The following is a 16429-nucleotide window of genomic DNA, read 5'->3' as shown; positions in this document are numbered from 1 at the left end:
TACAAAAGCCTGAAATGGACTCTTGACCCCATTATCTACCTCATTATGACCTTGCACATTATTGTATACCTGCAATGCACTTTTTGTGACATGGAACACTTTATTCTGCATTCTGTTAATGTTTTCCCTTGTACTACCTCAGTGCATCATTGTAATGAAACGATCTGTATGAGTGGTATGCAAAAGAAAGTTTATCATTGTACATTGGTTCATGTGACAATAATAAAACCAATTTACCAAGAACATTGAATGCTTCAATTACAAGTAACTTGCCTCCCCACCAACCCTTTCTCTCTTTCTATCTATCCAGGTGCTCTCACACATACCCTTCTTCACAACAACCACCATCCACACCTAACTGTCAGCCAGCTTCTTTTCCTTCCCTTAGCTATTTTTTTGGATGATCAATAAAATGATGCTATGAAGGGTTGATGTCCTAAAAATTTAATTCTGTTTCCCTATCCACTGATGCTGCCTAAATTTTTAAGTGTTTCCAGCACTTTGTTTACACTCAGTGTCCAATTTATTTGATACACCTGTACATCTGCTCATTAATGAAAATATCTTATCAGCCAATCATGTGGCAGCAGCTCAATGCACAAAAGCATGCAGACATGGTTAAGAGGTTCAGTTCTGTTCAGTCCAAACATCAGAATGGGAAGAAATGTGACCCAAGTGATTTTGACCATGGAATGACTGTTGGTGCCAGAAAGGTCATTTGAGTATCTCAGAAACTGCTGATCTCCTGGACTGCACGCGCGCACGCACACACACACGTTTGAGCTTACAAAGAACGGTGCGCAAAACAAAACAAAAAATCCAGTGAGTGGCACTTCTATGCGTGAAAACGCCTTGTTAATGAGAGGGGTCAGAGGAGAATAGCCAAACTGATTCAAGCTGACAGGGAGGCGACAGCAACTCAAATAGCACCTGTTACAATAGTGGTGTGCAGAAGAGCATCTCTGAACACGCAACACATCAACCATTCAAGTGTATGGGCTACAGCAGCAGAGGACCATTCTGGGAGTAAAACCACAACTGCGTGATGCTCTCATGTCAACACGGAACAGGAAACTGAGGCTACAGTGGGCACTCTCACCAAAACTGTATAGTTGAAAATTGAAAAAACATCATCAGGTCTGACAAATCTCGATTTCTGCTGTGACATGTAGGTAGTAGGGTCAGAATTGGTGTAAACAACACTAATTCATATATCCGTATCGCCTTGTGTCGATGGTTCAGGCTGGTGGAGGTGAGGATAGTGTAATGATGTGGGAAATGTTTTCTTGGCACACAACAGGCCCTTAGTACCAACTGAGCATTGTTTAAATGTGTCACGGTCCTGACCGTTAATTCCTCTTATTCTCCTAATTCCCTTTTCCCCGTGTTCTCCTGGGCTCCTTGTTTGCGGCACCTGATTCTCATCTAAACCTGCAGCATAAAAACCCCAGCTTTGTGTCCACTTGTTGCCAGATCGTTGCTTCAGCCAGCATGGTAATTCACATTCCCGGCCGCTTAGAATGGTATATTCTAAGTTTTACTTCAGTACTGAGGTTTACCTGTGTAACTCTGTCTCTCCGTGTCAAGATAAGTACTGTCTTCCATTTGTCTTTCCATTTGCCATTCTGTATCAAGATAAGGATTGCCTGCCATTTGCCTTTCCATTTAATGCTCCATGTGAAGATAAGTGTTGCTTGCCACCTGTCTCCTATTTGCTGTTCAGCTCCAGCAAAGCCGTGTCAAGAAAAGTTTTGCCTGCCTCCTGCTCTTCTGTTCATCCATGCTGTTTGCCTGTGTTAACCCTGTCTCTCGACCACTTAGAATTGCGTATTCTAAGTTTTGTCCCGCGCTGTTTGCCTGTGTTAACCGAGTCTCTTGACCGCTTAGGATTGTGTATTCTAAGTTCTGTTTCCGCACTGTTTGCCTGTGTTAACCCTGTCTCTCGGCCGCTTAGAATTGTATATTCTAAGTTCTGTTTCTGCGCTGTTTGCCTGTGTTAACTGTGTCTCTCGGCTGCTTAGAAATGTGTATTTTAAGTTTTGTTACCGCGCTGTTGTTTCCCTGTGTTAGCAGGAGCATGACATGCCACCCGCCATTCTCCTCAAGCCACGCTCACACCCTGGTCTGCATCCCTGCTCTGCCTCGTTCCGCTGCCCGCCTACTCTGTCCGTTGGCTCGGTAGTTAAACGCTGCGCTCCCACCATAGCGACCCGATTTCGATCCCCAGTCAAGCCTCGCTCACTCCTCGGCTTTCCTCTGCCTAATCCTCGCTCCCCTGTCTTTCCTGCAATCATTAATAAACACTCTTCTGATTACGCTACCTCCGTGTCAGTGTCCTGCGTTTGGGTTCGCCCATTCTCTGCAACAAAATGCTGCAGCCTACCTGAGTATTGTTACTAACTATGTGCATCCCTTTACGGCTACATTCTATCCATTTTCCAGAGGATACTTACAGCAGGATAACACAGTGTCACAAAGCATATGTCATCTCAAGCTGGCTCCATAAACATGACAATGAGTTCAGTGTACTGCAATGGCCACCACAATCACCAGATCTCAATCCAACAGAGCACCTTTGGGATGTGGTGGAACAGGAGATTCGTAGCATGAATGTGCAAGCTGATAAATCTGCAGCAACTGTGTGATGCTGTCAAGTCATCACGGACTAGAATCTCTATGAAATGCTTCCAGCACCTTGTTGAATCCATGCTATGAAGAACTCAGACTTTGGGGCAAAGGCAGAGTCGTCCTACTCAGTGCTAGAAAGGTGCAGCTAATAAAGCGACCACTGAGCATATATTGCAGATTTCCAACACCTACTTTTTAAAAAAAACTTTTCAATTACATCAATGCAATTTTGAGGCAGATAGTCTGTTTTTCTTTAATTGCTGGTTGCCTGCTCCTAAGTCATGCTCCTTATTTCAGCATGGCTTCCTTCAGAATTTTCTGGTTCCCAACTCTTCACCACAGCCCCAAGACAATACATAGGTTGCGGCAGCATAGCCAAAAGAAATGATACACTGATGAGAATGTCCCCGCTAATCCCAAACCACAATTTCAGATTTACAGGCTTTCAAAACTGTCGGCATGTTTGGAGGCTTTGAATGATCATTCACATTCAATAATACTTGGAATAGACAAAAATTAAATATAAAATGTCATTACAAAGCATAGAAAGGAACCTACCAAAAAAAACTATTAAAATTCATCAAAACTAAGTACATCCCTATACTGGAAACTCAGATTTCTACTGGATACTCGAGTAACACCCAGCATTAGTACAGATGCTAGGATGGAAAAACTACCCCATGATTGCTCAAAAACTATTTAAGAATTAAATTTTCAATATACCAAAAAGAAGTGCTAATTCTAATAAATTAGCTGCAAAATCAAATTAAATACCTTTCTTTATTTTAACCAGCTGGCTTATGGGGCTGCCATTAGTCGCTGCTGGACCTGTTGTAGGCACTTGTATTTTGGGAGACGATAATGCTGAAGATGTTCCACTTGGAGAGTAGCTATAAAGACTTGATCCAAAGCTGTGTCTTCGACCTTCCCGCCGATTACTATCAATAGCAACCTGCAATTCATTAGGAGAGCTCAGACCTCTCTTCTCACATTCATATGGATAGAGGTATTTCATATATCTAAAAGAAAAATGAAACAAGCTGTTACTGGAACAAGAAAATGACCAGTTACAATTATAGTTATGGGAAATCCAACGATATGGGTACAGTTTTCAATGTCACACACACATGAATTACAAAACAATTTAGGCATTCAGCTATGCTTAGTTTATGGGTGGCAGTTATTAAAACAAGCAATGATTAAGAAATTTAGGTGAAACTGAAATAATATGACAACAGGAGGAATTGAAGCATTTTAATTTTCACATTACGTGCATTGAAAAGTTATTTTTGCATATTTTTTGTAACAAATAGTTGATAAGAATAAAGATAAATAATCTGCCTTATAATACATTTTGATTTTTAAAATGTAACTATTGCTTCAGTAATAGCATTGTGCAGTAATATATGCACATAGATACATGATGGCAGCATTGATTATATCAGCTGTACATGTTACTTTGAAAGAGGGAATACAGAAAAATAACATGCTCTCAAAAGCAAGCACAGCACAACAGCTGCAGGACACTCTGAAGGGGAAGTGTGAACAGATGGTAATAGCATTATGTGGTTAATAGTGGTAAATGACATAGTTAGGAGATGAGATCCTGCAACACGAGTTTAAAGAGCTTGGTAGCCACTTAAAGAGCTAAAGGTTGTAACAAACCTTTGGAACCTCAAAAAGGTTATAATCTCTGGATTACTTCTGGTTCCAAGAGCTAGAATGTACAGAAAAAGGATACTACTACTACTACTACTACTACTACGATGTCGACTCAGGCCTGGGGGGCATAAGGCATAAGGAAAAGGATAGGTCAGATGAATGTATGGCTGAATGCATGGTGCAGGAGGATGGGCTTTAGGTTCCTGATTATTGGGAACGTTCCTGAAGAAGGATGTGAAACCTATATAAGCAGGAAAGATTGTACTTAAACCAGAAAGGAGAGGCTTACTAGTGCTGTTGGAGAAGATTTAAACTGAGTTGGCACATGAATTTTTCAAAAAAGACAGAGGAATGTAACATGAGCTGTCATTGCAATGTTAGGAAAGGAATAAATTACTTCAATTTCGAGGGAGGATGTTAGTGACGAAAAGGATGTTTTTACTTTGCTGGGGGCTCTTCAAATGAGGCAACATGGGTAGATATTAGGGACAAAAAGGGTGTTGTTAATTTGCTGGGGGTATATTACAGCCTCTTAACTCAAAAGGAGATAGACAGATATGTAGGTAAGTGTACAATAAAATTAAGGATACAAGTACCACACTATTTCAATTTCCCAAATGTTAAACGGACTATTTAAGTGGGAAACGCTCAGCAGGTGTGGGATTTAAAAAGTGTGCCCAGGAGAGCTTCTTGTCACAGGATGTGTAGATAGACCAAAAACGGAGGTGCAATAGTAGACCTCATTTCGGGGAATAAGTGTAGGGAAGTGGAGTGGAGTAATCAGTCAAGTGGAGGGAATGTCAATGGGGTAACATTTTTCAGTACGTAACTTTCAAAGTGGTTCTGGAAAAAGATAGGAGTGGACCAGGAATAAAGATCTTAAATTGGGGAAAGGAAAATTTCATAAAAATAAGACACAACACGACTGAGAACAGGCACATCGGTGCAGGAAGTGAGAGGGGAATTAAAATGGATAACAACCAGGATCTCCAGCAAGAGATGGTGAATAGAGCACTGGTCCTTAGCAAAGCGGCTGTTTGGTCCGTGCTTGGTCTCACTGATGTAGGAGAGATCACATTGATACCACCGAGTGCTACAAACAATTAGCAAGTATAATGTTGTGGGCATCATTGAATCATGGCTGAAAGATTATAACTGGGAGCTTAATGTTCAAGGATACACATTGTATTGAAAGGATAGGCAGGAAGGCAGACAGGAAGGAGTGGCTCTGTTGGTAAAAAAATAAATTAGATGGTGTAAACCCCATGGTTCTGAAAGAGACGGCTGAAGAGATTGTGGAATAATTCCAAAGATGGAAAATTGCAAATGTCACTCCACTCTTCAAGAAGGGAGAAAGGCAGAAGAAAGGAAATAATAGGCCAGTCAGTCTGACCTCAGTGGTTGGGAAGATGTTGGAGTCAATTATTAAGGATGAGGTCACAGGATACTTGAAGACGTGATAAAATAGGCTGTAGACAGCATGGTTTCCTCAAGGGAAAATCTTGCCTGATAAATTTGTTGTAAGTCTTTGAAGAAATAACAAGCAGGATAGACAAACAAGATTCGGTTGATGTTGTGTACTTGGATTTACAGAAGGCGTTTGACAAAGTGCCACACTCAAGGCTGCTGAACAAGCTATGAGCCTATGGTATTACAGGAAAGATTCTAGCATGGATAAAGCAGTGGTTGACTGGCACAAGGCAAAGGGAGCCTTTTCTGGTTGGCTGCCAGTGACTAATGGTGTTCCACAGGGGTCTATGTTGGGACCGATTCTTTATGATTCGTATGATGGAATTGATGGTTTTGTTGCAAAGTTTGCAGATCATATGAAGATAGCTGGAGGGGCAGGTAGTTTTACAGACGTAGAGAGGCTACAGGAGGACTTAGATTGGGAGAATGGGCAAAGAAATGGCAGATGGAATACAGTGTCAGAAAGTACATGGTCATGAACTATGGTAGAAGAAATGAAAGAGTTGACTATTTTCTAAATGTAGAGGAAATACAAAAAAACTGAGGTGCAAAGGGACTTGGGTTCCTTGTGCAAGATTCCCTAAAGGTTAATTTGCAGATTGAGTCTGTGGTGAGGAAGGCAAATGCGATGTTAGCATTCAATTCAAGAGGAATAGAATAAAAGCAAGGATGTAATGTTGAGACTTTATAAAGCACTGTTGAGGCTTCACTTGGAGTACTGTGAGTAGTTTTGGGCCCCTTATCTTAGAAAGGATATGATGAGACCAGAGAAGGTTCAAAGGAGGTTCACAAAAATGATTTCAGGATTAAAGGGCTTCTCACATGAAGACCATTTGATGGCTCTGAGCCTGTATTCACAGAAAAATGAGGGGTGACCTCATTGAAATCAATCGAATGGTGAAAGGCCTTGATAGATTGGATGATTCCAATTGTGGGAGAGTCCAAGACCAGAGGACACAGCCTCAGGATAGAGGGGGATTCTTTTATAATGGAGATGAGTATGAGTGAATCTGGAATTCATTGACACAGGTAGCTGTGGAGACCAAGTTTTTACCAATATTTTGGCAGATGTTGACAGGTTCTTGATTGGTCAGGGCATGAAGGGATACTGGGAGAAGGCAGGAGATTTGGGTTGAGAGGAAAAATGGATCAGCCATGATGAAATGGCGGAGCGATTCAATGCGCCAAATGGTCTAATTCTGCTCCTATAACTTATGGTCCAAACAAGGTCTGAGGAGATGCAAATTAATGTCTCAGGTAGAACAGTTTAAGGTCCAGACAATGGTGAGAAAGATGATGTAGGGACAGGTGTTACTCCTTCCATGGTTACAGGGAAAAGTACTTGCAGAGGAGGAGAGATGGGTGGGGAAAAATGAGTGAACCAAGGTGCCACCTAATGGTAGTTCCTGTAGAAAACAAAATGGTGGGGAGGGAAGGAAATGTGGCTGGTGGTGGGATCACACTGTAGCTGGCAGAAGTTTTGAATAATAATGTGTTGCATGCATGGCTCGTGGAAAGGTGAGGAACAGGAGAACTTTATCCCTGTTCGTTCTCGGGAGATGAGGTTAGATGGGTTAAGAGAAGAAATGGAGGAGAAAATGTGGATGAGTTCTCCATCATCACAGCAAGAGGGGAGGGGCAGCTCAATTACTATAAAAGGAGGATACCTCAGATATCCTAGAGTGGAAAGCCTCATCTGGAGAACAAATGTGGTGGACTCAGAAAAAACGAGAGGAATAGCATCCTTACAAGAGATGAGGTGTGAAAATGCACAGCCTTAAGTGGCAATAGCAGTCAGTTGGTTTGCAGTAAATTGCAGGGAAGCCTGCATAGACAACTGAAAGTACAGGAAAGCAAAAAGGAAGACAAAGAAGGTTCTCAAAATGTCATTAGAGGATAGGGCTAAAATGCTTAATAATGTTATTAAAGGAAAAGAATAAATAGGGAAAAGGTGGGGTCCTATGGAGACAATCGGGACAATCTATGCAGACAGGATATAGGTCAATACTGTAGTTTTCATTAGTATTCACAAAGAAAACATACTTTACAGCTGGAAAATTCAGCAAAGGGGTGAGTGAAAGGCTACTGCATGTCTTCAGATATAAAGTGGCGGTACTTGATGCACTACATTATAAGGTGGCTAAAAGTCCAGGGGATAGGATTTAACCCAAGCTGTTATGGGAGACAAGCGAAGAGATGCTGGCTGCAAGTGAAGTGACCGCAAGTGCTGGTGCACAAGTGAGTGCCTGGTCAACTGCAAATATGATCCTATTTTTCAAATGTGCAGCAGGGAAAAGCTTGGTAATTACAGGCCTGCAAGGCTATCAATCGTCGGTAAGTTACTCGGGGAAAAAATCTGAGGATAGGATTAATAATCACTTGGTAAGGCAGAGATTAATCAGATATAGTCAGCATGGCTTTGGCCATATTCTGTCTGACCAATTTTTTGACACAATTTAAGAATACCAACAAAGCTAGGACATACATTACATAATGTATGCTAGCCACCAAAAATGCAATGAGAAACAGAGATACTTTGGTCTACAAGTCCAAAGATGGAAGGTGGCAGCAGAGGTGGGCAATGTGGTTAAAACAACATATGGGATGCTTGCCTTTATTAGTCAGGATACTGAACACAAGAGGTTATGTTCCAACTTTACAGAACATTGTTCAGATCTCAAATCAGATATTCCATCCGTTCTGGTCACCACATCATAGGAGAGATGGGGAAATGTTGGAATGGTTTACCAGATGTTGCCAAGGATAGAGCAGTATGAGAAACTTGATCTCCTTGGAGTGGAGGTTGTCAGGATTGAAGTGTACAAGATCATGAGGGGAATAGATTGGATGTGCTCCAGGAAACTTTTCCCTATATCAGAGGTAAAATTTATCTGAATAGATATACTGGTTGACTAAGTGGTTGAAGTAGAGTCAGTGACAGTATTTAAGAAGTGTCTAGATGAGCACTTGAATTGTCTAGACATAGGAAGCTGTGGACCAAGTGCTGGAGGATAGGATTACTATGGGTAGGTTCCCAATTTTTTGGTGTGGATGTGGTCAGCTGAAAGGCCTGTTTCTGTGCTGTATGTCTCTATGAGTACAACTGTAAAGCTTGAAAAAAGGGGAAAAAAAGCACTTAAGTTGCTTTCCTTGTATTCAACAGCTGCAAATCAGCTTTCACAATGCTTTAAAGAAAAAAATTAGGTTTTTACTGTTATAAAGTTAAGGGCAACCAAAACTGAACATTCTAATTTTGATAAAAATAAAACATTCAAGTCAGAATGTTCTTTCCCATTCTTAGTCACCATTCATGGTATTCTTCAAAAACAAATTGGTTCAGAACATTAAATATAAAGTAAATAACATCAGTATATTGTTTAATAAGTGTTCTGAATTATACTTTATAAACGTGTTTTAAAATTTTTTACAAGTGTTATATTATTCCCTTTACAAATGGAGGGCACTCCAAAGCACATCACTGCAATTATTTTCTGAAGAAAAGGATGTGGTCATTATTGTAATAATTTTAAAGAATGCAGTAGTCAATTTGTTCTACAAACAACAATGAGATAACAATCAGAATTCAACTGTTTTAGTTAAATTTGTTAAGAGACATTGGCCTGGGCACAGAGGAAGAAAATACCCTTCTTGTCCTTTGAAAGGATCATCATAAGATCCCAAGGGAGAAAAAATGGTCTCAGTTCAACATCACAACAGGAAGACAGTGAAGAGTTTGCTCAGGTTGCCTGCCTGTTGCTAAAGTTGGGGGACTGGCTAGTGTTGTAAAGATTACTTATTTGGGAACTGCAACTAAACAAAGACATGTCGATTTACAAAAGGACAAAAATCCTATTGCTTTTAAAATTGTACCTAGCATTTCCAGCAAACTATCAAATCTTCATTTGTAACTCACTGAGTTCTGAGTGTAAAGGCAGCACTTGTGATAGAAGTGGGCAAGTTCAAGCCTTTGGTAATTTCCCTCCAAAGCTTCTTATTAATGACTTCCACTAGGCCCCCTTTCTCAGTGACCAATACATAGAGCATATAGAGATCCAGAACCTGCTTAGCCATAATGGGAATCCGATTGACTGGAGTTCCTGAAAACAAAAAGGCATATTTAATAATTAAAACTCAACAGAATAAAAATCACATGATCCACAACACGTTCTTAATTCATCAAGTTTTAAAAAAAAATTGTTGCATGCAACTCCTGCACATAACCTGTTTGTACTTGCATCACCAATTGCTTGCCTCAATACAAATATCAATAATAGGCAGAGTGCACACAAAAAGTCAGTTCATATACTTATGAGCAAACCAGTTTAGAATATAGGCTTTGCACCCTGTATATTCAAAAATGTTGAATCTTGCTGGAACATGTCCCATGGATAAAGCCAACACTACTATTTAGCTAAGAGGGTATTCTCATGTACAGAACTGTGCTAAAGTCTTAGGCACCCTAGATTTTTGTGTAAATTTTGTTTCAGATGTTTATTTTTGCCTTCTGCATTAGTAAGTAGAAAAGAGCAAATTTTAAATTTCCAGTCATTTTCCAAAAAAAGTTACAGACAAAAGCTTGTATTTTGTTAAAGATATAACATATTAAGCAATAGACCACTTTTCAAATAAAAACTTGATTACTTTGTAGGTAAATCAAAAACAAGAGAAAATCTGCAGATGGTGGAAATCTAAGCAATACACACAAAATGCTGGAGGAACTCAAAAGGCCTGGCAGCATCTATGGAAAAGAGTATTGTCAATATTTTGGGCCAAGACCCTTCAACAGGACTGGAAAAAATGATGAACAGTCAGTAAGAAATTGGGGTAAAGGACAACTATACTCTTTTCCATAGATGCTGCCTGGCCTGCCGAGTTCCTCCAGCATTGTGTGTGTGTGTGTTACTTTGAAGGCAGGATGACAGCAGAGCAGCAATGGCTGGAATTTCTGGAAGCAATTCAGAAGGCACAGGATATATGCATCTGAAGGGGGAAGAAGTAATCTAAAATGCAAGATGACACAACTGTGCCTAACTAAAACCAACACAAAAGCCAAAGAAAAGGCATATAATAGAGCAAAAATAAAGGTGGAATACAAAAGTAAGCTACCTGATAATATTAAAGAGGATACCAAAGGATTCTTCAGATACATAAAGTGTAAAAGAGAGGTGAGAGTGGATATCGGACCATTGAAAAACAATGGGGGAGAGGTCGTAATGGGGACAATGAAACGGCAGATGAACTGAATATGCATTTTGCATCCGTCTTCACTGTGGAAGACACTAGCAGTATGGTGGAAGTTCCAGCTGTCAGGGGTTATGAAATGTGTGAAGTTATCATTTCTAGAGAGAAGGTTCTTAGGAAACTGGAAGGTCTGAAGGTAGGTAAGTTACCTGGATCCCAGGGTTCTGAAAGAGGTGGCTGAAAAGATTGTGGAAGCATTAGTAATGATCTTTCAAGAATCACTAGATACTGGAATGGTTCTGGAAGACTGGAAAATTGCAAATGGCACTCCACTCTTCAAGAATGGAGAGAGGCAGAAGAAAGGAAACTATAGGCCATTTAGTTTGACCTCAGTGGGTGGGAAGATGTTGGAGTCAATTATTAAGGATGAGGTCTCAGAGTACTTTTGAATTTGAATTGAATTGACTTTAGTTCTTACATCCTTCACATACGCGAGGAGTAAAAACCTTTACTGTCTAAATGTGCTTGGAGACACATGATAAAATAGGCCGTAGGCAGCATGATTTCCTCAAGGAAAAATCTTGCCTGACATATCTGTTGGAATTCTTTGAAGAAATAACAGGCAGGATAGACAAAGGAGATCCATTTGATGTTGTGTACTTGGATTTTCAGAGAGCCTTTGAAAAGGTGCCACACATGAGGTTGCTTAAAGCTTTGAGCCCCCATGGTATTACAGAAAAGATTCCAGCATGGATAAAGCAGTGGCTGATTGGCAGGAGGCAAAGAGTGGGAATAAAGGGAGTTTTTTCTGGTTGGCTGCCAGTGCCTAGTTTGTGTTGACACCAATTCTTTTTTCATTATATGTCAAGAGATTTGGATGATGGAATTGATGGTTTTGTTGCGAAGTTTGCAAATGATATGAAGACAGCTGGAAGGGCAGGTAGTTTTGAGGAAGTAGAGAAGCTACAGAAGGACTTAGATTAGGAGAATGGGCAAAGAAATGGCAGATGGAATACAGTGTCGAGAAGTGTACGGTCATGCACTCTGGTAGAAGAAATGAAAGGGTTGTCTATTTTTTAAATGGAGAGAAAATAGACAAATCTAAGGTGCAAGGGGATTTGGGAGTCTTTGTACAGGGTTCCCCAATGGTTAATTTGCAGGTCGAGTCCGTGGTGAGGAAGGCAACTGTAATGTTAGTGCATTCATTTCAAGAAGACTGGAATATAAAAACAAGGATGTAGTGATGAAACTTTATAATGCAGTGGTGAGGCCTCACTTGGAGTATTACAAGCAGTTTTGGGCCCCTTATCTTCAAAAGTATGTGATGAAACTGGAGAAGATTCAAAGAAGGTTCATGAAAATGATTTCGGGATTGAATGGCTTGGTATATGAAGAGCATTTGATGGCTCTGGGCCTGTATTCACTAGAATTCAGAAGAATGAGGGGTGACCTAATTGTAACCTATTGACTGGTGAAAGGCCCTGATAGAGTCGATATGGAGAGGATGTTTCCTATGGCGGAAGAGTCTAAGACCAGAGGACACAGCCTCAGAATAGAAGAGCAACCTTTTAAAACAGAGATGAGGTGGAATTTCTTTAGCCAGATGGTGGTAAATCTGTGGAATTCTTTGTCACAGGCAGCTGTGGAGGCCAAGTCTTTACATATATTTAAGGCAGAGGTTGCTAGATTCTTGATTGGTCAGCGCATGAAGGGATACTGGGAGAAGGCAGGAGATTGGGGCTGAGAGGAAAAATGGATCACCATGACTAAATGGTGGAGCAGATTTGATGGGCTGAGTGGCCTAATTCTGCTCCTAAATCTTATGGTTTTACATAGCCCAGTGCATCATTAAACAAAGATAACAAACAGGTGCTAATGATCAATCACATAATAAACTGAATGAACTAAACTGATTAACTGAAACAGAAATGGGTGTAGAAGGAATCAAACTGGGTGAAGGACAACCAAACTAAAAGGTAAGGGTGTGGCAGATGTGACAGCTTAACCTTCAGATTTTCAATTTTTACACCAATGGCAAGAGTGAGCATAGCAACAAGACACAAGGTGGCCATCCTGCATCAGCAGGGCTTTCTCTCAAGCAGAAAGTTTGTGGTAGACAGGAGTTTCAAGATGTGCTGTCCAAGCTCTTTTGAACAAGCACAAAGAAACGGATAAGGTGGAGAACCAGAAACACAGTGGTCAACCACGGAAACTACGTGCAGCATACAAGTGACACATCAAATTGACGTCCCTTCTGAACTGGAATAAGTCCAGCACTGCTATCAGCTCCAAACTCACAGAAACCACTGGAACCCAAATACAGCCTCTACAGTCCGGAGAAGTCTCGTCAGAAGTGGCCTTCATGGAAGAGTTGCTGCCAAAAAACCATTCCTCCGAAGTAGAAACAAAGCCAAGAGTTCACCTACACACAAAAACAAAGGACTGGGGCAGTGAACAATGACAGCTCTGGACTGACGAATCAAAATTTGAAAAATTTTGGCTCAAACAGGAGGCAGTTTGTGTGTAAAAGAGACACAGTGCACAACATGGATGAGTGCCTGCAGCCAACAGTGGAGGTGCCCTGAAGGTTTGGGTTGTATTTCTGCAAATGGAGTTGGTGATCTGATCAGAATTAAAGGAATCCTCAATGCTGAGAAGTACAAGCAGATTCTCATCAATCACACAATAGCATCAGGGAGGTGTCTGATCGGTCCCAATTTCATTCTGCAGCAGGACAATTATCCCAAAAACACAACCAATGTCATAAAGAACAATCTTCAATGAAAGGAAGAACGAGGAATTCTGCAGCAGATGGTATGGCTTCCACAGAGCCCTGATCTCAACATTATCGAGGCTGTCAGAGATTACCTGCAGAGACATAACCAAGAGAGACAGCCAAATTCTGCAAAAGAACTACGGCAAATTCTCCAAGATGCTTGGAACAACCTACCAGCTAATTTTTTTTATAAAATAGCACAACAGTGTACTTGACAGAATTGATGCAGTTTTAAAGGCAAAGGGTGGTCACACCAAATACTGATTTGATTTACGTTTTTTTTTAACTATTTAGTGCTCTTTATAGATTTTATTTTTATATTTAGAAACTTTAAATTTCATTATTTTTGAAAGCATCATCATTTTACAGATTTTTTTAAAATGTGCTTCAGACTTTTGCTCAGTACTGTATAGCCTAACGTGGTCCATGTTGCAAGGCCTCTTAAGCAGTCTTTTTGGATAACCACTCCCAATGATAATTCCAAATGTAGATACTAATCAATATTTAAATCATTGCAATTTTTCTAAAATCCAAAATTTTGTGTTTACATATTCAGTTCCAATCAAGGATACTTGATAAAATCAACAAACGCCATTCTTGTTACAAATTCTCACTGTTCTGCTTCCCCCATATTTTCAGTTGTATTTTAGATTTTTACTTGGTTTCTCTTTCAATATTTTTATTAGTTTCTACATAGAAGAATACAGAGTACAAGAAGGTATATATAAAGGTTGAAAAAAACAAATACCAATTACATTATATCTATTCATAATAACAATCTTATTACCCCGTATTCATGTAGGTTAATCAAAGGTATAATGAAATATGCGACTTTATTACAAATAAAGTCTAACCCCTACCAAGACTGAAGTTGTTTATTAAGGAGAAAAAAAAGGTAAAATACCTTCTCATATAATAAAAATTAATAATAGTCAACACCTAAATTTAAACAACGAATTGAAGGTTTTGAAAGATAATTCAGAAAGGGTCCCCACAGTGTTTGAAAGTCTTGACAAGATTCAGAAATTGAACAACAAATCTTCTCTAAATCTAAGCATGACATGAGTAGGAGGAGAAACATCTTGCCATTTAAACAAAAGCACCCTCCTAGCTATAAGAAAGCTAAAGGCCAAAATATGTAAATCTGATGTCTTCAACTCGATATCTTGTCCTGCAACAATACCGAATAAGGCCATCAGAGGATTAGGCTTAAAATTGACTTTGAAAAGTAAAGAAAAAGTTTGAAAAACTTCCTTCGAATATTTTTCAAGACATGTACAAGTCCAGAACATATGAATTACTGAAGCTTCTCCATTATTGCATCTGTCACAGTAGGGAGATATATCTGAATAAAAACGAGATAGCTTATCTTTAGTCATATGTACTACCTTAAATTGTATGAAGGAATGGGGAACACGTAGCGATGAAGTATCAACCAGTTTAAAAATTTCATTCCAAGTTTCCTCAGATATTGATGTCTGTAAATCTTGTTCCCAGAGATTCATAATTTTGTCTAAAGGAACATTCCTCATCTCCAGTAACAAACCATAAATATTAGATATTGAACCATTATAAAAAGGTGTCAAATTAAAAATATCTATTAAGTTCTTATCTGAGCTTATAGGAAATGTGCATAATTGATATCTTAGAAAGTCTCTGATTTGTAGATATCTAAGAAAGTGAGTTTTGGGTAGGCTATATTTAGCTGACAAATTGCTCAAATGAAAAAAATTTCATCCAACAAACAGATCCCAAAAACATTAAGTACCTAACCTGTCCCATTCTTTAAAGACTAAATCAGTCATGGAGGGTTTAAAAAAAAATTAGAATAAATGGGACTAGAAAGGGAAAATCTCAATAAACTAAAATGTTTTCTAAATTGTATCCAGATCCTCAGAGTATGTTTAACTATTAAATTATCAGTTAGTTTACTTACAAATAAAGGAAGTGAGGGTCCAAGAAGAGAAATAATAGAAAATTTATTAACAGAATTAGCTTCTAAAGAAACCCATACTGGACAGTCTACATGATTAATATAATATAGCCAAAACGCAAGATATCATATATTAACTGCCCAGTAATAAAACCTAAAATTAGGTAAGGCTAAACCTCCAGACTTTTTAGGTTTTTGAAGATGAACTTTATTTAAACGAGGACATTTATTTTTCCATATATAGGATAAAATAGATTCAAGAGAGTCAAAAAAGGATTTAGGAATAAAAACGGGTAAAGCTTGAAAAAGATATATAAATTTAGGTAGAATATTCATTTTAATAGAATTAATTTGTTCAATCAACGATATTGAAAGAGGTGACCAATTAAATATCTTTTTTACATGGTTCAATAAAGTAAGAAAATTTTCTTTGAACAGGTGTTTGTAATTCTTAGTGATTGTTACACCCAAATAAGTAAATTGATTCCTTACAATTTTAAAAGGGAGATTAGTATTAATTGATACCAAATTATTTAAAGGAAATAATTCACTCTTACGTAGGTTCAATTTATATCCTGAAAACTGGCTAAAATGGGAGAGTAAAGAAAGTACACAAGGTAATGAGGTCTCAACATTAGAGATAAAAAGCAATATATCATCAACGTAAAGTGAGATTTTGAGGGTGATACCTCTCCTTAAAAGACTACAGAAATCATTAGATTCTCGAAAAGAAATGGCAAGGCGTTCTAAAGCTAAATCAAAAAGCAAAGGACTCAACA

At 39.1% G+C, this 16429-nt stretch overlaps 1 protein-coding gene across 2 annotated transcripts in view; it reads right to left on the bottom strand.

Moving 5' to 3' along the window:
• The window catches only part of arid3a (AT-rich interactive domain 3A), a 98434-nt gene that overhangs the window by 23603 nt on the left and 58402 nt on the right, over positions 1-16429 (bottom strand). For both annotated transcript variants that reach the window (XM_072244514.1, XM_072244515.1), the window contains exons 3-4: positions 9674-9857; positions 3403-3647 (exon numbers count right to left, since the gene is read on the bottom strand). In XM_072244514.1, the coding sequence (XP_072100615.1) occupies positions 3403-3647; positions 9674-9857 (429 nt within the window). The remainder of the gene's footprint in view (positions 1-3402; positions 3648-9673; positions 9858-16429) is intronic.

Source organism: Mobula birostris, chromosome 26, assembly GCF_030028105.1.
Source record: "Mobula birostris isolate sMobBir1 chromosome 26, sMobBir1.hap1, whole genome shotgun sequence".
Lineage (NCBI taxonomy): Eukaryota > Metazoa > Chordata > Chondrichthyes > Myliobatiformes > Myliobatidae > Mobula > Mobula birostris.
Note: the sequence above shows the minus strand (reverse complement) of the source record. Positions and strands in the feature narration are given on the sequence as shown.